Source organism: Ursus americanus, chromosome 8 (assembly GCF_024610735.1).
Source record: "Ursus americanus isolate L20-20 chromosome 8, mUrsAme1.1.p, whole genome shotgun sequence".
NCBI lineage: Eukaryota > Metazoa > Chordata > Mammalia > Carnivora > Ursidae > Ursus > Ursus americanus.
Window position 1 is genome coordinate 64,331,497 of NC_142134.1, and position 20,620 is coordinate 64,352,116.

Genomic DNA, 20,620 nt, shown 5'->3' on the forward strand with positions numbered 1-20,620 from the left:
ATAGACCCCTGATTAAAAAAAGAAACCCACGGACACCAAAAAGATGTCAGTACAAGAATCAAGAACTATTTCACTAACAAAAGGCGTTGTGTTGCAAAGCCTCTCCCTTGGACTATCTCATCAAAGACCCTCTTACATTGGATGTCATGGGATGCCATAAACGAAAATTTACTTCCCTGCAGTCCTGGGGAGTAGTTGGCGTGCATTCTCTTTGTGTCTTTCCCATAAAGACTTTAAAGCATGGTCCGAGTTATTACTGCAAGGTCCTGTGTGCAAGCCCTAAGCCATTTTAGCACAGAGCGAGAAGTTTGGCCCATGCTCAACTTCATTATATTTCCTATTTTCTAGTGGCTTAGAGATCTTGAGAGAATCCCTGCCTTTTTACCCATTTGTTCAGAGATTAGACTGTGTAGGACACGCTGAAGTCAAGTTTGCCAGAAGCTGAGCTTAATGGAATTCTCCCTCGGCAAAAACTTGAAGACAGAGATGTAAAACAATGGGCTCCCCTCAAGAGACAATGATATTAATGAAAGTATTAATAGCCAGGCACCGTGAAATGTAAGAAGGTTGGAGTGGGGAAGATGTCTGGAAGCATTCCAGTCTTGCAGGGATTTAAGAATTTCTTACCTTTGTATAGGGCTTTCTTTTTTTTCCCTTTTCCCCCAAGATGTTTTTACCCATGTTGCCAGGTCTGAATGTGAAGCCTTCCGTGCTGCTTCTGAAAGGAGCGCAGAACGTACGCTTGCGTGCACGCGTGCTTGCACACTAACCCACCTCTCACTTGGCAGCCGGGGCAGCTGACCTAACCCTCAGAGACGAATGTTTTAAATTCATGCATGCTTTTCGATTTTGTTTTGAATATCATTTTTTAGAGATACTAAGTCGAGAAACTTCAGTTGAACGCTACTGCTCTTCTCTTTAGGTTCATTGAAGGGAACAAAATAGACACCATTTCAAGAAATGCCTTTCGTGGCCTCCGTGACCTGACTCACCTGTAAGTCCTGTGAAAACTGTTGTGGGGGCTTTAATGGGTGGAATAAGATCCACTTTCTGGTGCCTTGTGCTCTCTTGACTCCACCGTCCATAGTGTTGACATGCTGTCAAGGAAACGAATTTCCTGGTTGTCCCAAAGTTTTCTGTGCTGTTGATCGGACAGCAGCCCAGTGTCTTTACTCATGCACTTGGCTTTATGATCTTTTCCATCATCCTGATTGGCTATTGTGGACCATGTGACTTCATGTGACCTACAGAGCCCTCTGAACCGTGAGGGGCCTGCGGCCAGTTATGGAGGAGGCGGGGAGGAAACCGCACACTTAGACCTGCTGTGTGCGGGGCACATGCTTGCATGCTTCGGGAGACTTCTTTTCTTTATCTTTCATGATACTCAGTGACTCTCCATTTTACAGATTTGGGAACTGAGGCTTCCGTGACTCATTGAAGAATGTTGAATGTGGGATCAAAATTAGGATGAAGTAGAATAGAGACGTTTTTGTGGTTGCTGTAATTTGAATGCAAATAGCTTTTTCTTTTATGTTGGATTAATCCGCAGCTTAAGCTAAGCTCTCTGGCTTCTTTAATAGCTTTCTGGAGGAAAAAAAAATTAAACAAATTGATTTGAATTGGCATATCGGAATGAAGCAAGTACACACACTTGGCAAACTTAGGAAACCGGAAAAAATTGTGGTTGTGTTTATGAAAATGTAAAAATAGTCATTGGCTTGGTAGGAGCAATTTATTACTGGGAGCCAGGGCCCATGTGCATGATAGATATTTTGTGATCGAGTAAGATATCATGTCTCATCTTGGTGATAAAAAGAAAATTGGGAGAATAGGGGGTTGCTGAGTGGGGGGTTTGGGCAGGGGTGGACCTTCAGCGGGTGCAGCCTTGACTGATACACATCTAAAGAGATAATCGTTCACATCAAGTCCCGATACAGGCAAAGGTGTCTGTCAACAGGCTCAGGGAGCACTTGATTCTGGAATCCTACCAAGCAGAAGCCCTGTCTGAGTTAAATAAAGCTCATAGAGTAAGGAGATGAGGGAGAAGCGTGGGAGGTCCAACCATTGATGCCGGAGAGTGTCGGCCTCTTATCGTCATTATTGCTCCAGGTTTTCTTTCTTCTGTAGAAAAGTCTTGTTTTGTTGTTGTTGCTTTGTTTTGTTTTGTTTCAGACTGAACCCAGATACCAAATCCCCATATTCCTGTAAAGGTTAAGATAATGGATTTGGAGTCATGTAGACTGAGGTTCAAATCTCTAGGCTGTCATTTATTAACATTGCTTAGCTTTTCTGAGCCCGTTTCCTTATCCTGAAGATGGGGGTGAATATAGCGACCCCACAGGATTGTTGCACGGGGTGGGTTAATGCTTGCTTGCAAAGCATCCAGCCCATTACCCTTGGTAAACGCTCAAGGGCTCCAGGTATGGTTGGCGTTGTTACCACCATCATCAACAGAACATCGTGGCCTCCCCCACTCGTTGAGAAGTCTCCGTTTTCTCCAAGGACTGCTGAGGACCCCTGGCAGTGTGAGCGGCCAGACAGGGTCTGCTAAGAAGACAGCTGTGGGTGTCTGGAGAGGAACAGCTGTGGCCAGAGAGATCTGGTTCCCAGAAGTCAGGAATGAGGGGCTTTGTTTTTGAGCAAAAGCTCTGGCAGATCATGAACCCCAGCAAAGCCCACGTGACTGGCTGAGTTAGCCCAGATATCAGTTTTCATTTAACCAGTTGGCTGTGGGTCCTTGGTCTAAACACAGGTGTGACCACGCAGGTGTTGTGCATGCACAGCTGCAGATCCTCGCACGCGTTTGCTCAGGGATGCATGGGCTGGTATACATGGGTAGATACGTGTATATACTGGGTGTGCGCACAACTGCGTGCATGTGTGTTATTTGTGCACACAACCATGTGTGTATATAATGCGTGCATATGTGTTAAGAGGCACCTCCTATTCTGAGTGGCATGTAGAAAGCAAGAGTCCTTTGGGTACTTTTTTTTTTTTTTTAGTAAGAGAGAGCAATAGAGAACGTGTGGTGGGGGGAGGGGTGGAATGGGGGAGAGGTAGAGAGGAGTCAAGCAGGCTCCATGCCCAGCGCAGAGCTCGACACTGGGCTCGATCTCACGACCCTGAGATCATGACCTGAGCTGAAATCAAGAGTCAGAGGCTTAACCGACTGAGCCACCCAGGCGCCCCAGGTCCAGAGTACTCCTGATGCAATACTACACCCGTCCCAGTGTGCATTGCCATCCTACAGTCAAGCCTACGGAACCCGCGTCTTCCCACCTCTCCAGCCGCATTTCCTGAGATGTCTGCAGAACACTGATCTCTCAGTGGACCCCTGTGCACACCCAAATCATCCTGTTACTGGGCTTTTCCTCACATCCTTCCTTTGCCCTGGATGTTGTTTCTTCTACTTTCCATCTACTGTAACCTGCTTTTCCTTTGAAATCCAGATTAAGGGGCGCCTGGGTGGCTCAGTCGTTAAGGGTCTGCCTTCCGCTCAGGGCGTGATCCTGGCGTTCTGGGATTGAGCCCCGCATCAGGCTCCTCCTCTGGGAGGCTGCTTCTTCCTCTCCCACTCCCCCTGCTTGTGTTCCCTCTCTCACTGGCTGTCTCTCTCTCTGTCAAATAAATAAATAAAATCTTAAAAAAAAAAAAAAAAAGAAATCCAGATTAAGTTCTGTCTCCCTCCTGGAGCCATTCTTGATCTCCTCTCTGCCCTTCCCATAGTCCTTGCTCTGACTCAGCACCCGCAACACTTGACCGGGGCATACTGGATGGTACTGTTTCATGATGTCAGTTTTATCTCCCCTCCCCCACCCTGCATTGAAGGCTCCCTGAGGGCAGGACCCAGGCGGATGGTTCATTAGCTCTGCCCCCCCACCTCCCACCCCAGCGTCTAGCTCAGGGCTGAAAGCCAGCGCTGCACTCTACTTCTAGGCAAGTCAAGTGACTTTTAAAATTGACTCCTTAGGTTGGAGATGCAGGTGGTAATGAAAGCTTTTAATACATTGTTTAAAGAAAGAACCAGTCTTCCCCACTTCGTCCCAGTTTTTGTAAACTCCTAAGCAAAGAGAGCAAGGATTTGCTTGTTTAAGTCTCTGGTTTTTATCTTTTATGACTTTTTCCAACACCTACAGGCTCACATTCTTGTTCTCAAGAAATATAGATCAGGTTTCAAAGCATTGAAGAAGCAGTCCCGATCGGTAACTAAAATCTAGGACATTTGTTTTCCAGCAGGTCCTATAAAGCCCAAGGGACAGGTTGCCGTTAAGTAGTTTTAGAAATAAGTAAGTGCCATAAATGTGTAGACAAAATGAAGTGGAAAGTGCAATGTTATGCACTTAGCGTGAGTGGGTGGAAGTCCATTGAAACAATTTGGCTTTCTGAAATCTAAATTGAACACTTGGAAACGTTGCTAAACATACTGCTTCTTTTGGCTTTGACCATTCCATCTCTTCTTGTCACTTCAGTACAGTATGTTTCAATTAACTAAAAATGTTTAGCTAAATAATTAACCTTTAATTAGCTACAAAAAAGTTGTTTGGACTTTCCAGAAACGGTGACCACCAACCACTAAAAAAGTAAAACAAACATTTTTTTTTTTTAAGTTCAGAAAGCTTCCTCTAGGGCATGTTCAGTCTGATTCCATATTCAGCCTATTTTCCAACATCTTTAAAAACAAGTAATAAATCATTTAGGAAAAAAAGGTGAAATAATAGATGAAATTGCATTTTAAGCCATTTGTGGTTACCTAGGCAGGAAGGCACATAATTCTGGAATGATTAGGTTTCCGCATAGTCTCTTGGTATCTTGCAGAAGCATGTTTGGGTTAAAATGGGCTCAAAGCTTTCTCTGCGAGCTGATGCTAAGGAGGGAGGAATGCCCATTTCTTTAATTCCTTTCTGCAGTGGATCCCAGTGAGGCTAAGAAAGGCTAATTTCATACATATATTTTAAAGAGGTTGGTGCTGACTTGCCTGCGTGTTTATGATTTATGTGTCTTGCTGTTTGTACTCACCCGTATAAAAGAAAACAAGAGTAGGCATCAGTTTCCTGGCTGACTCCCGTTAGAGCATGAGGCCCAGGGGGGAAGCACAGACCTGATGGGCCTATTTCAACACCCAGCATCTTTCTACGTCAAGAGCCCAGCACCGTGGACATTCATCTTCGGCAGGATGATGACAGGGCACTGCGTGATCCTGAATCATCAGAAAAAGGGTTGAGGATATGCGTTCTTCCTGGAGAGGGAGAGCAGACTAGGACGCGTTGGAAAGCTCTGCAACACTAAGAGCAAAAAAGGCAAAATGGTTTCTGGTCAACCTTCGTTCGTGAGAAGATGAAATGGATCATAATCCGTTGTTCTCTAAACATAGTCGTTCATTGCGATTTTATATTATCGTGGGGTCAGAGCTGAGCATCTTAATGTGAAAGAGTATTTACTGAATCCTTTCTTTGAGTCCCAAGTCAGAGACCTCACTTAGATGGACCGCTGAGGGAACTTCTTGGACAAGACTGTACACCTTCTCTCTTATCTTCCTCACTTAAGTGCTTCCTTCATTCACTCAGCAAAGACCTAATGAGCACCTGCCGTGTGCCAGGCACTGTGCGGATGCTGGGGATACAGATGCGGACAAACCCCCAAATCTCTGTCCCCGTGTTGCTTATGTATAGGGAGAGTACCCAGCCAATAAACGAATAGGTAATTAAAATGGGTAGTATGCCAAGGGACAGTCGTGCAGCGAAGATCAACAGAACAGGGAAGGGAGACGGTAGAGGTCAGGAAAGAGGTGATCGTTGAAGAGAGACCTAAAGGAGAGTGAGCTGTGTGTTGGAGTGAGCTGTGTGGGTAGCTGGAGGAAGAACATTCAGGCAGATGAATCAGAAGTTCGGGGGCCTTGGGGTGGGAGCGTGCCTTGCCCGTTTGAGCAGTAGCAAGGGGGCCAGTGTGGGCGTTCTGAGTAGACAGAGATCCAGTCCATCCGTAAGTGGGGATGGGGGTAACTTGACAACGGAGATTTTGTACGCCATCAAAGGGATTTGACTTTTATTCTGAGAGACGTAAGACGCCATCCAAAGTTTAAGAAATGTGTATAAATAAAGAGCTTAATAAATGCTTCTTTAAAACACAAAGCAAAAAACTTACATTGTCCTCCCACATCTATAACGCTGTCTTTGTACAACAAAACTCATTTCTTTATCTCAGTATCGATGCGCAAAGCCAGAAATTGAACCACGTTGTACTGAAGAGGGTTAGAACTCTGTTTTAAATCATTAGCTTTGTTTCAGGGACTTTGAAGTGACAGGGCCTGAGGATAAAAACCACATTAAAATATGACTTTCTTGTTCTAGTTCTTTGGCCAATAACCACATAAAAGCCCTCCCAAGGGACGTCTTCAGTGATTTAGACTCTCTGATTGAACTGTAAGTAAGGAAAATTAAGTTTATGTGTGCTTGTCATTGTGCCCCAGTTAATCATGTCTTTAAGCCCCCGTCTCCCCATTACTGCATTTCTTTTATGCTGTAGTTAGAAATCGGTGGCAAAGAGTGCATGGTGGGAAAGAGCACACAGTTTATATTGTGTTAGTTAGGTCTTGCCATGTTGGAATACACTTAGTAGCGTTAGGCCAATGGTAAGGTAGGCTTGCTGGTGTGAGGGTTCCTTTCTCAAGATAGTGGGTTCCTCTGATTTATCTTCTAGCATTTGTCGCTTCTCACTGGACAGTGTGTAATAAGATCTTAAAGTTTCGGTCGTGTCCGTGAAGGATATATCCCCAGAATGTCCTGATTTTGTTTGTGAGGACCTGCATCTTGAGGGGTGGTGTTCTTCTGTCAACCCTGTCCCCCTCCACCATCTCCAGTGTGGCGTGGTGACAGTTTCAGGACAGTTTGGAGACATGGTGGTAGGTTAGCTCTAAGAGCTCTCTGCAGGCTCTGGTTAAAATCATGGGCACCAAAGACCATTAAATGAAGTCAGTGATAAGTACAAGAAATAGGATGCATTAAATACACATTTTTTTAAGTTTCATTTTTGGGGGGTATTCAGTATATGAGGATGTTAAATCATGCCGGAGTTTCATACGACTGCTGAAACATTTCAGGCCCATCCGTTTCTCCGTCTATGTGTTTGTGTTTCGTTTTGTTTTTTAGCGATTTAAGGGGCAATAAATTTGAATGTGACTGCAAAGCCAAGTGGTTGTATCTGTGGTTGAAGATGACCAATTCCACGGTCTCCGACGTCCTCTGCATCGGTCCACCGGAGTATCAGGAGAAGAAGCTAAATGACGTGCCCAGCTTCGACTACGAATGTACCACTACAGGTATTCGGAACCACTAGCCCTGAAGGCTGTTACGGAGGATAACCCCTTTGTTCTTCTTGTAGGTCATCCACAGGGAATGGAGAAAAGTGGGTGTAAAGGTGTTCTGTCCAAATTATTTTCGGTGACGTTTAAGCATTCTAAAAGAAATGAATTGATGCGGTCAGGAAAATATCTCAGCAGTTTGGAAGGATTTCTGTTAACTGCCCTTTGCCTTAATTTTGATACTTTACAAAATTCTAATTTCTCTGAAGGGTTTTTTTGTGTTTTTTTTTAAGGGCCAAAGTATAAGCTGGGGAGTTGGGTATTTACAAGTCAGCTTTCGTGGAAAGTCAGTGCAGAGAGGCCCGCCTTCCGGCCCTCTGGATCCACTGTGCTCACTCCTCTCCTGATTGAATAATATGAAGTTTACTGAACATTCAGCTAATAAACAGCAGCCTTTAACATCCATAAATTGCTTTTGTAGTTCTGCGTACAAAGAGGTAACTTGACGAATTATAACCAATGGCAAAATAGAAATATGAGGAAACAACTAGCTCTCTAAGGAGAGAAAACTCCCATTGAGGAAAAATGTAAAGATACTTTGATTTTGCCTTTTTCCACGGCCTGCCTCAAGGTTTCCATTTATACATTTTACAGGTTATAAGACAACATTAAAATACTAACTGCCTCCCCTCTCGCCTCTCATGGAGAGCAGGGGAGTGTCTCCGTCTGAAAGGCCTAGGCGAAGTTTCTCCAGCTTCTAAAGCCAGCTTTTAAAGGAAAGCAGATCAATCCCCAGTATGAAACCTGCTTACCAAACTTATAAAAATAAACATTTCAGGGGCGCCTGGGTGGCACAGCGGTTAATCGTCTGCCTTCGGCTCAGGGCGTGATCCCGGCATTACGGGATCGAGTCCCACATCAGGCTCTTCCGCTATGAGCCTGCTTCTTCCTCTCCCACTCCCTCTGCTTGTGTTCCCTCTCTCGCTGGCTGTCTTTCTCTGTCGAATAAATAAATAAAATCTTTAAAAAAAAAAAAATAAATAAATAAACATTTCAGCTGAGAGCTGATACCTACAAAGCCTCAAGGCATGTCAGTGGGAACAGCAGGCATGAGAACCCAGAAACAGTGACAGAAACTCAAAAGGAAAAAAAAAAAACCCTCCAAGAACAAACTGTGACATTTAGGCCAGTCCTACTGCCACCCTCCAAACAAATAAACAAACAAGAACTCACAAAGTAAAAACTGTTTCTAGGTATCTTCGTAAATAAGGGAGTTGATGAGTTCTCTCTTTGCTGGGAGAAAGCCTGCAGACTCGTGGGCTGCCCTTGTCTTCTAGCATCAAAAAGGGCCTTATTCACCTGTGTAATTGGCAGGTACCCTTTGGCCAGTGGAGGCCGCAGGCAGGTTATTTATTTTATTGCAGAGCAGTGCAATAAATCGGAGGTCGTAGTCAATGACATTTGCACCAAAAGGTGGCATTCAAGGCCATTTGGTGTGAAATGCCAAACCACAGCTCACTGGGGCTCCTTTCTGTCTCTGCTCCGGTTTTTCTGGAGAGTTCTCTAAATACCCACGTGAAGTGAGCTGCTTTTTCATTGTTCTCTTCACGCCTGGCCAGAGTGGCTGAAAACTTTGCCAGTCTCTGGGAGACATGACATGGGCTATCCAGGGCCTGGGAACAGGGAATAATTTATACGAGAAAACATGATTTCTGACCTCTGCACTCTGGGGACGGTTATGAAAATGATCTGGACTGTCAGAATTGTCACGGGAGTCAAAGGGGGCTTGGAACCAAGGTAGCCAGCTCTGGAAACCTGTCCTAAGCCCAGAACCCATGGGGCAGCATGAGTCCCCTAACATTTTTAGGTCATCTTCCCTCTGTTATATATATTTGTCCTTGCTAGAAACATTCCTACTAAAATTTAGACAGTCAGCACTACTCCCTGGTAACAGGCAGGTGATGATTTTATCTTTGCTACTGCTTTCTCCCTTTAAGACTCATGGTTACCTCCATCAGGAATAAATAGTGTGCCCAAACCGTGCCCACCCCTAGACATAGTCCCTGCCTTGTAAGAACGAAGTCAATAAATTCTGAGGGGTTTTTTTTTTGGTTCCTGTCTTCTGCTCATATCAAGCCTCATTCTTTGGTGCTTTATTAAAGGCTGGGAGGGAAATGCATCGGGATGGATGGCAGATAGAGAACCCGATCTAAGAGCCTGGGGACTACTGAGGATGGCATCCTCGCTACATTTTTGGGAAGAAGTACATTCTCCGAGGGCATCCTTGTTCTCTTAGCTCAGACTTTCAGGAAAGGCGTAAATTCCTCAGGTAGAGGAAGGAGAAGGAAGATCCTGTTCTTCCCAGAGAGAGGAGGATTCTCTTGCCGTTGTGTTCTGGCGCCCGGGTGTAATTAACAAGGCAGAACCGCCACCGGACTGTTTCAGCTTCTAGATTAATCACAGTCCTTCCATAACCCTCCGCTTTCACGTCTATTTTTAACCACCACCGAAATCCCTGTTACCTACTCACGATTCCCCATGTTAGGTGGATAATTCGCTAAATTCCTTAGAGGGAGTGAATTTTGCATCCTAATTGTCCTGTTAGCTTCCCTATTGCTGGGCTGATGAAATGCAAAGAGAAATAATGCATTAACGTGCAGTTTCTCTCCCAATAGGATCAGCGTCATGTATAATTTATTTTCTGCAAGGGCTATAAATAGCTGTGGAAAAATCTGTTGATTCCAGTGCGAGCAAGGCCTAAATTGTAAGCGTCCCACTGACATCATGAACTTAATCCAACGTGAATGGAAGCAGCAGCACTTTGCGCAGAGAAAGCCATTAATACTTTAGCACTGGTAAATTGATGTCATATCAATATGTGTATTGTTGGAGATCTCTGCACGATGAATGTGCTTTTGCCAGTCGTGAAAAATGAATTAAAATGGGGATGGGAGAGGATCTTTAAATTCCTCCAGCCTCTCCAACCCCCACCCAATACATAGCAATCAGTCATTTTCTTTTAGATATTTCTTCCTTTTTCTCCCTCCTTCTCCTCCTCCTCCTCCTCCTTTTTGGGGGTGGGGGTGGGGGCCGGGGAAAAGGACTCTCCTATTAAGAATTAGATTTATAATTCAAATGATTTAATAGTCTGTGTTGTGCCAGGTAGTCGGCATATAGAAAATATTATGAAACCGATGTTTTGGGAAAACAAATGAAAATAGAACCATTAAAAGCTAGATTTGTAAAATGCTCTCTAATTTTGGCAGCTCTCTCTCTTTCTGGGAATTTTTTGTAATAAAAACTGAAACTTTTTGGTCTGCCCTTTAAACAGCCTGCAGTTTTCAGCGAATGCTTATGTCTCTGAGACGTCGGCGTGCAGGCGGGAGATGCGGGTTAGAGACAAGGCCGGAGTGTTCGGAACCTGCGGTGCTTGCATTAGCAGAAGGTAGAGGGGCCTGTGGCTGTCTCAGAATTAAAAGAATGCAGCCTTTTCTGTCTCCAGAAAAGGAAGCAGACCATGACGGCTACCATTTCCGTTTTTCCGTGTATCTCCAGGTTGAGTTTTGTCCGTGTTTGCTCCTTGATGGAGTAGCAGCTGGTATTTGTGGGGTTTGGCAAAAGGGCAGGGCTGGGAGCCATTGTGATGCTTCCTAAGTGTTCACGCAGCAGCTGCACACGGTCACTGTTCTAGAACATACGAAGCTGGTACGTAAAGCTATGGTATCCAGCTGCCCCTACACAAGGCTCCGATGCTAACACTTACACTCTCTTACTTAGTCTCTACAGCAACCTCATGAAAGAGGTGTCACCCTGATTTTACTGATGTGGACCCTGAGGCTCTAGTTTCTTGCTCAAGGTCACAGAGCTGCCAATACAAGCGGGAACCGAAAGCCCAGCCTGTCTTTCCTAAAGCCTCAGCTCTTGTGGATGCTCTGCTCCTGGCTCTGGGGGTGAGGAGAGCACTTGTCCCCACTCTCCCTCGGCTACTTCTTGCTTCTTTGCTTCTCCCTCTTCTCCCTGCCCCTGCGTGCATGCATCATTCATTCATCCCCAACCTCCTCCCAACGCAGTCTTCAGAGTGGACCGCGGGGTGGGCAAGGCCAGCCCTCCCACACTCCTCTGCCAGCAAGCATTTATTAAGCACCTACTGTATACTCAGAATAGGGATAGGGACACCTCCAAAAGTGAACATGTTTTGAGCCCTCACTGTGTGCTATGCACAACTCGAAGTGAGTAAGAATTAAAATATCCAGTGAGGACACTGAGCCAGACAGAGGTAAAATAACTTCCCCAAGGTCACTCAGCAAGACATTGGAGTCACAGCTCTGCCGTGTTATCTTAGATGCCGTTCGAATGGATAGTTAAAGAGACAGCCCAGGGATGGCTGGGACAGAGGAGGCAGACTGTCCTTTCTCAGACCTCAACTCCAGATCTCTGAAGCACCTACTACGTGCCACGCCCTGAGATGGGCATTTCCACCACCATTACCAATGCGTCCCTGCCATCAAGCTTGGCAGGTAAGAATCCTCCCCCCATATGGCACGGAAGTAAACTGAGGCCGTGTCAGGGAGTCAAGCACCGGGAGCAGTTTCAAGGGGTCTGAATCCAGGCACAGAGCTCTTTCCTGGGCCTCATGCTGCCCTCTCTCCCTCGGCCCTGCTTCCTTCTCCCGCCCCCGACCATACCTGGTCTTCTCATCCGCTCTCTACTCTTCCCACCACAGCATGAACTCAGCGGCTCTCAGTCTCCCCCGTCCGTTCCTGCGTCTGCCCCATCTGCATTACCCGGCCTTTGCTCACCACCGAGTGGCCCACCCCTTTACTGCCTCTCTCATTTGACTGCGTTTATGAGGCTTCGGATCTAAGTTATTTCTTGAGTGCTCACCATGGGCTTATGCCCTGGGAGGCTCTCAGGAGAGTGGGATCCAGCCCTGACCTCAGGCAGCCCTTGGTTCAGGAGCACAAGACGATGGCTGTGCGGCCATGGCCGGGCACACGCCCTCTCTGAGCGGCAGCCTCTGGCTGCGAAACGGCTCAAGGCTCTAAGATCTTTCCCATTTCTCCAAGCCGACTCTGAAGTCTCTCTGCTGGAGATTCGTGAAGAGTAAGATTTGAACAGCCGTGCCTAGTTATGAATTCAGTGAGTGAGGACAGAGTCCTGTGCTTGGATCTGGGGCGGCTTTGCAGGAGACATGTGGCCTGAGCAGGCAGGGCTAGGGATGGGAGGGCAGGGGAGGGGCAGAGCCAGGGTTTTCTCAGAGCACCGACTTCCCTCAGCCAGACGTCCACCATCATTTGACCCTGGGTGCGGTTAGCCTGCCGAGAAGCGGGGTGCACATTGAAGGAGCTCTAGCCGGAGAAACAACTTACCTTGCACTTTCTTAGTGGTTTGTGTGTTTGTCTTAATTCTTTCTTCACTGGTTCTCTAGCTCCCACACACACCGACTCCCCTCGCCTCCGTCCCGGGGCATGCGCACCCGGTTCCTTGGGGAAATCGTACCTCCTTACCAAGGTCATAGCACAGTGAGTCCGTGGTCGCTAGGGGCCTTCGGGTGAGGAGTGTTGACTTCACGTTAAGGGTAGGAGTAGAGCACGTGCTCAGAGAGGACGGTTCCACGTGGCTTGCAAATCCAGCAGAGCCGGAACTGTTCGTGGCACCGCGGGACACTGTGCAGATCGCAGGCAGAGCCGTGGCTTACCCCTGAGCGCACCAACCAATAAACGTACTTCGGTTACCTTCCCTGCTCCGCGGGCTTCATAAATCTCTGAGTCTGTGTCAGAGGGCGTGGTTCGGTTCCCCAAAGGGCAGCGTGCCCTTGGGGAGTTTACATTTTTGGTTTAGAACCTGGAGTGGGGGCGTGTGGGAGTCTAACAGCCGCTGAAGCAATCGCCTTGGCAGGTGAGCGTGAGAAGTGCCCCAGCAAACAAATGAGACAGGTGTTTAGCTTCCGGGGCCATCCTGAGACAGCTAGAAACACAGCATTTCCCAAACCCCTGTGACCACCGCAGCCGTCTTCCCAGAGTGATTTTCATGATCGTTTCTGGAATGGTGTTCCGTGGCGTCGTTTCACTGGTGTTTTTGAAAGCCAGGTCTCACCAAATTTGTTTAAAACTTTGCGATCCGGTAGCCAAGCTGTGAGCTGTTTGTCTCAAAGAAGCTGATTAGAAACTGTGCATTCATCATCCTCTCCAAGGCAGAACCCTTCTAGAATCTTCCAGAGTAAAACTCGCTGTGACGTGTGTGTTGCTTCTCTCTGGTCCCCCCTCCCTCCTTCCCGGTCCCTCCTCAGAACCGGTGCTACGAAGGGTAGAAGGGTAATGGCGGTTGATAATTCCCACCAGGGATCTCACGGAGACTCTTTTTTTAAATACCCGTTCCCAGATTTTGTTGTTCATCAGACTTTGCCCTACCAGTCGGTTTCGGTGGATACGTTCAACTCCAAGAATGACGTGTACGTGGCCATCGCTCAGCCCAGCATGGAAAACTGCATGGTGCTGGAGTGGGACCACATCGAAATGAATTTCCGGAGCTATGACAACATTACAGGTGTGTTGTGACTTCGATCAGATGTATTGACCTCATCTCATTGTGGCCTCAAGCAGGTGAGAGAAGAAGCATTCTGGCATCCCAAGGAGGGAAGGCCTGGCTCTCTGACTTGGCTAGAGTCGGAGAACACGTGCCAGCCCACCCTCTTCTCTCTGATTCTTTCTCAACGTGGTCAGTTGTTGGCAAGAACAGAAACTGGGGATGGTGATCTTATTTATCATTTGTGATCCTTTGAAAAGGGAGAGAGGATGGGTTGCATGTGGTGGGAGGCAGTTTCCAGTCGTGGTGAGAAGTCACCTGAGAATCCCTTAATCCGGAGCTCTTCGGGCAGCCTAAGACTGCAACAGCTTTTTAGTAGATAAATGATAGACTTTACACTTTTGCTATGCTGATTGTTAACTAATATGTTGATACACACATGCACACGTGCACACACAGGTACACATCCACGCACACTCAGACACACTCTATGACTTATTCCTGCTGCCATCTTGCCAGGTCCTGGTGATCACTGCTGCCTTTAAATAAATACAAACAAAATAAGAATAAATGGCTCTCTAAATTCATGCCTTTGGGCTGAGAACTAGTTAATGCTTCTTTCAACGCTGTCAGGAGCCCAGTGTCTCAGCGCTACTAAAAATGGGCCATCTACTTGCTTTTTAGCTTTAATTTATTTTTTTACTTGCTTTTTGAATAAGTAGGTAAAGCCAATAATCTTTTGAAGACTTCTCATTTATCAAGTGCAATCTGATAATCATATTGACGTCATAGCGCCGCGGTAGCCCAGTTGTGACCCCGTGGGAGGATTTCCTTCAGTGGTTCCCCATCTGGAGTTAGAGCAGCACCGTGCTTTGCAGCCCGGCAGGTAGACAGTCTAGATCAGAAGGCTCCTAGGAAGCTCTCAGGCGCAAAGTGGTTTTGCAGCAGTTGCAGGGGTGGAGGGAGGCAGGGAGTGGTTTCACCCCTCCCAGAGCAGAGATGCTAACGAGCCTCATCCCAGCGGCCCTGAGAGGTCTGTGAGGCACACAGGCGCTCCCGAAGCCCCAAAGATGCCACGTCAGACACGCCTCTGCTGTGTGGCCACCTGGCCTCCCAGTGCTGAGCTCCCGCTCCCGAGAGTGGCCGTGCTCCCGCCAGGTGCATGGTCAGCACAGAGCACCGCAGGTGAACCTGTCGAGGAAGCCCAGGCCCTGGGACCCTAAACCCGGTCCATGTTAAAGGAAAAAAGGAAGGGGAGGCCCGCTATCCACTTGCTCTTTGCTTGCCTCTTTGTCCAGACTTGGGAGACGGGTGAGGGATGCAGGGGCTGGTCCCTTGGCCTCCCCTCCTCCCACCCCACGCTAGGAGGTGGGAGCGGAGTGAGGCTTTGCTTTGGCCTGGGGGTTTTCACAGTAGTGCCGCTTGCCAACCCTGCTTGCAGGCCCATAAGGTGCCGGGCGCCGGTTTGTCTCCTTGGAAACTCACAACGGCCCCTTGCGGTCTTAGCATGGGGTGCCAGCCCACAGGTAGGGGACAGAAGCTCGGCTCAGGAGAAAGGGGGCATAGAGATGATAAAGAGCTCGGGTTTTAAAAACTGATGAACGTGGATTGGACTCCGGACTCTGCCAGGCACTGAGATGTAATATGGGCTGTGGCCTCTGGGGCTCGGTTTCCTCATCTGTAGAAGGCACAGCACATGTACTTTACGTGGCTGTTGTGAGGAGTCAGTGCGTGCCGGGCACCCAGCGAGCTGTTCTTAATGAATGTCGGCTTCCTTCTCACACCTTTACGGAGGGAGAGACCAAGGCTCAGGCATGCTGAACCACTCTGGGGGCAGAGCCCAAGGCCTGTCCCTGCTGCATCTCACCCCTTCCTCTCTCAGGGTGACCTTGGTAGGAAGGGGCAGCTTTCCCTCTACTTGCCCTTCCGGCAGTCTGCAGCTGGTCGCATCCCTACGTTCATCAAGTCATTCATTCATTCATTCATTCACAAGGATTTCTTGAGCCCTTACTCAGAGCTAGACAGAGTCTAGGTGCTGGGGCCACAGCTGTGCCCAGGCCAGATGAAAACCTCCACTGTCCACGGGTTTGCATTATAATAGGAGCGAGAGACAATAAAAAAGACAATTATACATCAGATAGCAACGCACTAAGGAGGGAAAGGAAGGTGGGGATGGGAGTTTTGAAGAGCCGGCCGTGGGAGTGTTGACATTTTAGATTGTGCCTGCTGAAGCGCTTGTGAGGAAGGCTGTTTGGAGAAGAAGAATGGGACATGTGGCGTTGATCCATGGGGACAGTGTGGGGAGGAAGCATTCCAGACAGAAGCAACAGCAAGTGCAAAGGTCCAGCGGCGGGAGGCTTTCCTGTTTGGGTCCTCCAGGGGGCCATTTGAGCTTGAACAAAATGCTCCAGAGGAAAAGCTGCAGGAGACAAAGTCAGCAAGGTAAGGAGGGCTGATCTCGGGGGCCTTGCAGGTCCTGGGAAGGACGTGGGTTTTTAATCTGCGTGCTGTGCAGAACCCCAGTGGGCTTTGCGCCGAGGTCCGCAGGGCCGCCCAGGACGAGGCAGGGGCCTGGCGTAGGATGCTGGGCTGTGAGTAGCCTGTGTTGGGGACAGGGGACAAAGGCGGAAACAGAGCGATTAGCCGAGAAGCTGATGAGGGAATGCGAGCATGTGCTGATGGCCAGGGCCCCGAGTAGGCCGCAGCCTTGGTGTGTAGGAAGCCGGCGGGAGCGCGCACCGAGTGTGGCCAGGGCCCGAGCCACGGCTGCGCCTTGCTAGTTTCTGGGGGCTCCTCGGCCCCTCATTCTCAATCTTCTGAGTGGTGGGCAGCCCCCCATGACGCCCACCTAGGTCCTCTTCACGGCCAAGCCTGAGAAACAAGTTACAACAGCAGGCTAATTCAGCCCGTGAGCTCCAGCAACATCAGGCTCATTTTTGATAAAACTGGCTCCAGATCTTTCTAGCTGGTGACCTCAGCCAAGTTAGTTACTTTCCACGAGCCCCTTTCATCTGTAAAATGGTAGTACTATGAATTCTCATTTCATCTGTAAAATGGGATCATCACCATATTGGACCCATGAGAATTTAATGGGGATCATGTGTGTAACACTTTGCACAAAGCCGCCCGGCTTTGTATAGTAAATCCTCAGCAAATGTCAGTTTTATCCCCTGGGGATAAAAAAAGGAGCAGTCCTCCTTCTCCCCCCCCCCGTCCCAGACCCTAAATCTTTCACTTCAGGTAAACTTCTCCCTAACTCTCATCAACGTAGGAAAGGAGGGGCGAGCATGGAACGCCCCAAGGGAGCAGGGGAAGCGGGTGGTTACAGCAGCCCCATGGATCTGTCAGCGCAGGAGGCAGTGTGGCGAACTGGGATTGAGCCTGGTGTGAAGGAGAGCCCGAGGCACACATGTGCCAGGCAGATGACAAATGGACAAGCAAGGGCACAGCCCTGAAACCACTTGCCTTGAACAAGATCAAGGTAAACACGGACCCAGTCTCCGCTCACGGGCCATGAATGTCTCATTTGTCATCTTGCTTGATCACAGAGTGATCCTAGAGTCTGCAAGGGCTGGCAGGGTTTTCTCAATCCATGCCCAGCAAGACTGGGGCACTGAGCAATGGGAGGGGCACATGCGTGCGTCTTCCTTTGCCATCCTGGCGGGCATGGTGTCAAAGGGTCAGTTCCAGCCCTGCATCCACTTTTGGGAAGAGAGAGAAAGCCACGATCAGGGTCACCCCAAGGGTTTACACTTCATATTTTCTCCTTTTTTCCTTCTACATCTCTTCTCAGCTTTCCTGTTTTTGGTTTATTTTGTTTGCCTTTGATTTCTCCATGCCAGGTATGTTCCAGCCTACATTAAAACACACACACACGATGATCTCTGCTGCTATTGACGGTTCTATAGACTAAAAGTGTTTAGCTGGACAGAGGTGTTCTGGAACATCTCCAAGGAAGGAATTCTTTCAGCTGAGACAGGCAGGCCTGCAGGACACTCCTGGGTGGCAGGGACCTCCCTAGCTAGGGAGGGGGTCCCCCCACTCAGAAGGGGGACAAGGAATATGCACTCGCAGTTAGTGTTACGGCGGAGGGGGGAGTCAATGCAGCTTCCAGAGAACAGTTTGGTAGTTTAAATCCAGAAGCCTTCAAAGCGTGCACAACGTTTACCCCGGCAATGCCTACATTTAAGAACACTGCCAGATGGTTTTCAAAAAGGATTTCTCTACACGGAAACATGTTACTCAAAATAATGAAAAGCTAGAAATAACTGCAGTGTCCAACAATAGGGGATTTGTTAAAAATAGGATACACCCATACAATGGAATATCTTACAGTATTTAAAACTCAAGTCGTAGAAGGTGCAGTAACGGGAAATGTTTCCAATATAGTGGTCAAATGGAAAAAAGAGTAGGTTGTAAAAAGCTCATGTATCCTATAAACCCAAATTTATTAATTTATTTATTTTTAAAGATTTTATTTCTTTTTTTGAGAGAGCACATCAGCGGGGGAGGGGGAGCGGTGGTCATAGGGAAAGGGACAAGCACAGCAGGGAGCCCCCCACCCCCCGCCGCGGGGCTCGATCCCAAGACCCCGGGACCATGACCTGAGCCAAAGACAGATGCTTAACCGACTGAGCCACCCAGGTGCCCCCCAAATTAATTTTTATAAAGCACATTCGAGTATGTAACGATTAAGGAAGTATATCAAGATGTCAAGTGTTATTTCAGCTTTGCAGTACAAGTAATTTTGATTTTCCTCTTGGTGCTTTTTGGCACGTTGGCAGTTGAGTGTAGACTGAAGCCGGACTACCCAGATTTAGATTCCAGGCTCCCACACATACTAGCTGTGTGGCCTTGTATAAGTTACTTCACTTCTCTGTGCCTCAGTTTTACCCTTTATAAAATGAGGATGATTATAATGCTGATGACGATGATAGTACTGGTCTCATCAATCCTTGTAAGGATTAAATGAGTGAATACACGTAAAGTGCTTATTATAGTGCCCGGTCATAGTTCACACTATAAATGCTGCCTATTACTTTCAAAATTTGCTTTGGGGGGGGCGCCTGGGTGGCACAGCGGTTAAGCGTCTGCCTTCGGCTCAGGGCGTGATCCCGGCGTTACGGGATCGAGCCCCACATCAGGCTCTTCTGCTACAAGCCTGCTTCTTCCTCTCCCACTCCCCCTGCTTGTGTTCCCTCTCTCGCTGGCTGTCTCTCTCTCTGTCGAATAAATAAATAAAATATTTAAAAAAAAATTGCTTTGGGGAACATTGAAAACTTTTATACTCAGGGGAAAAAAAGGAATAATTGGTTTTAAGCAAAAGAAAGGAACCAGGTTCTTGCAAGAAGGCCAAAACAGTGAAAGAGAAAAGTAAGTATCACTCTAAAAACTCGCCACTAGCTGCCCCCAAAGTAATACTGGAGACAGGAATTCGATAATTATCCTTGTAATTTACAGACCAAATTCACATTGCTCCAAATTGCCTAGAAATTCAGGGGAAAGAAATAACTTTCAATCCAGTGATCTAGATGTGGGGTCAGTCCTCTTTTGATATAGGTGGTCCTATTGCTTGCTGGTTGGAAGAGGAGGTTGGGGAAGGCCTGGGGGTCCCGGTGCAGCATGGGAGAAGATGGCAGGAAGTGGTGCGGACAGGAGAGTTCCCCTTTTCCAGCAGAGTCCCGGTTCTGGCCTCCTGAGCCAGATCATTCAGGTCACTGACCATTCTACAGGTGTTTACACAGTGCCGGCTATGGGAGATTTTAAAGGGCCGAGGTCTTTTCATTATCAAGACAGTTCTTTTAATTATCCAGTAATGAGAGCTACTAATTGTTGACCACTTCCTGTTTGTGGGTGCTCTGTTCTAAAAACAGCGTGAATTTTCTCACTTAGTCTTCACTAACCCTGAAAGGTCAGTGCGAATAGCACCCTCGTTCTACAGACAGGGAGCCTGAGACAGAGTTAACCGGCACTGGGTCAGAAAGCTTGTGAGCTACGAGCTGCCTTTCAACCCCTGGGCGACCTGGTCTAGAGTCACAAGGCTTAACACTCCCCTGTTCCGCCTCTGTTCCTTCCTTTGGCTCCAGAAATCAGAAGGGACCAAATGTCTTCACAAGCCCCTCATTACATTCTTTTCCTTCTGTCTCTGAGACCTGACTCCTACCTTTTTACCCTCCCTTACCCCCACGCCCCGAACAGAAGAGCATTTGTTTCCTTCCACTGTCTGGAGTTGGAAAGTTCTGTTTGACTAGCATGAAGACAGCTCCTTGGGTGTTGGTGCATTTCCTGAATTGTACCTCCTGCTTCTAAAGACACCAGAGGCCAGGAGGCCAGCACTTAATGGAGGCATATTTTTTCAAGGTTTTTAAAAATGTTTTAATTGTGGGAAAATATACAGAACATAAAACTTACCGTCTTAACCATCTCTAAGTGTACCGTTCAGTAGTGTGAAGTGCCTTCACGGTGTCATGCAAACCATCTCTGGAACTCTTTTCATCTTGAAAAACTCAAACTCTGTATCCATTAAACGCTAACTCCCCATTCTCCCCTCTTCCCCAGCCCCCGGTCCCCATCATTCTGTTTTCTGTCTCTAGGGATCTGACTACTTTAGGGACCTCATATAAGTGGAATCATATATTATTATCTTTTTGTGACTGTCTTTATTTCACTTAGGATAATGCCCTCACCGTTTGTCTGTATTGTCATGTGTCCCATGTCAGGGTTTCCTTCCTTTTGAAGGCCGAGCAACGTTCCATTGTGTGTATACACCATGTTTTGTTTATCCATTCATCCATCGGT

General features: G+C 47.6%; 1 protein-coding gene across 2 annotated transcripts in view; it reads left to right on the forward strand.

The window, feature by feature from the left end:
- The window catches only part of LGI2 (leucine rich repeat LGI family member 2), a 31,441-nt gene that overhangs the window by 5,110 nt on the left and 5,711 nt on the right, over window positions 1-20,620 (forward strand). Inside the window, exons 4-7 of one of the 2 annotated variants that reach the window (XM_045771414.2) lie at window positions 923-994; window positions 6,348-6,419; window positions 7,146-7,315; window positions 13,679-13,843. In XM_045771414.2, coding sequence (XP_045627370.2) covers window positions 923-994; window positions 6,348-6,419; window positions 7,146-7,315; window positions 13,679-13,843 — 479 coding nt within the window. The remainder of the gene's footprint in view (window positions 1-922; window positions 995-6,347; window positions 6,420-7,145; window positions 7,316-13,678; window positions 13,844-20,620) is intronic. The other variant, XM_087864250.1, reaches the window with a different exon arrangement.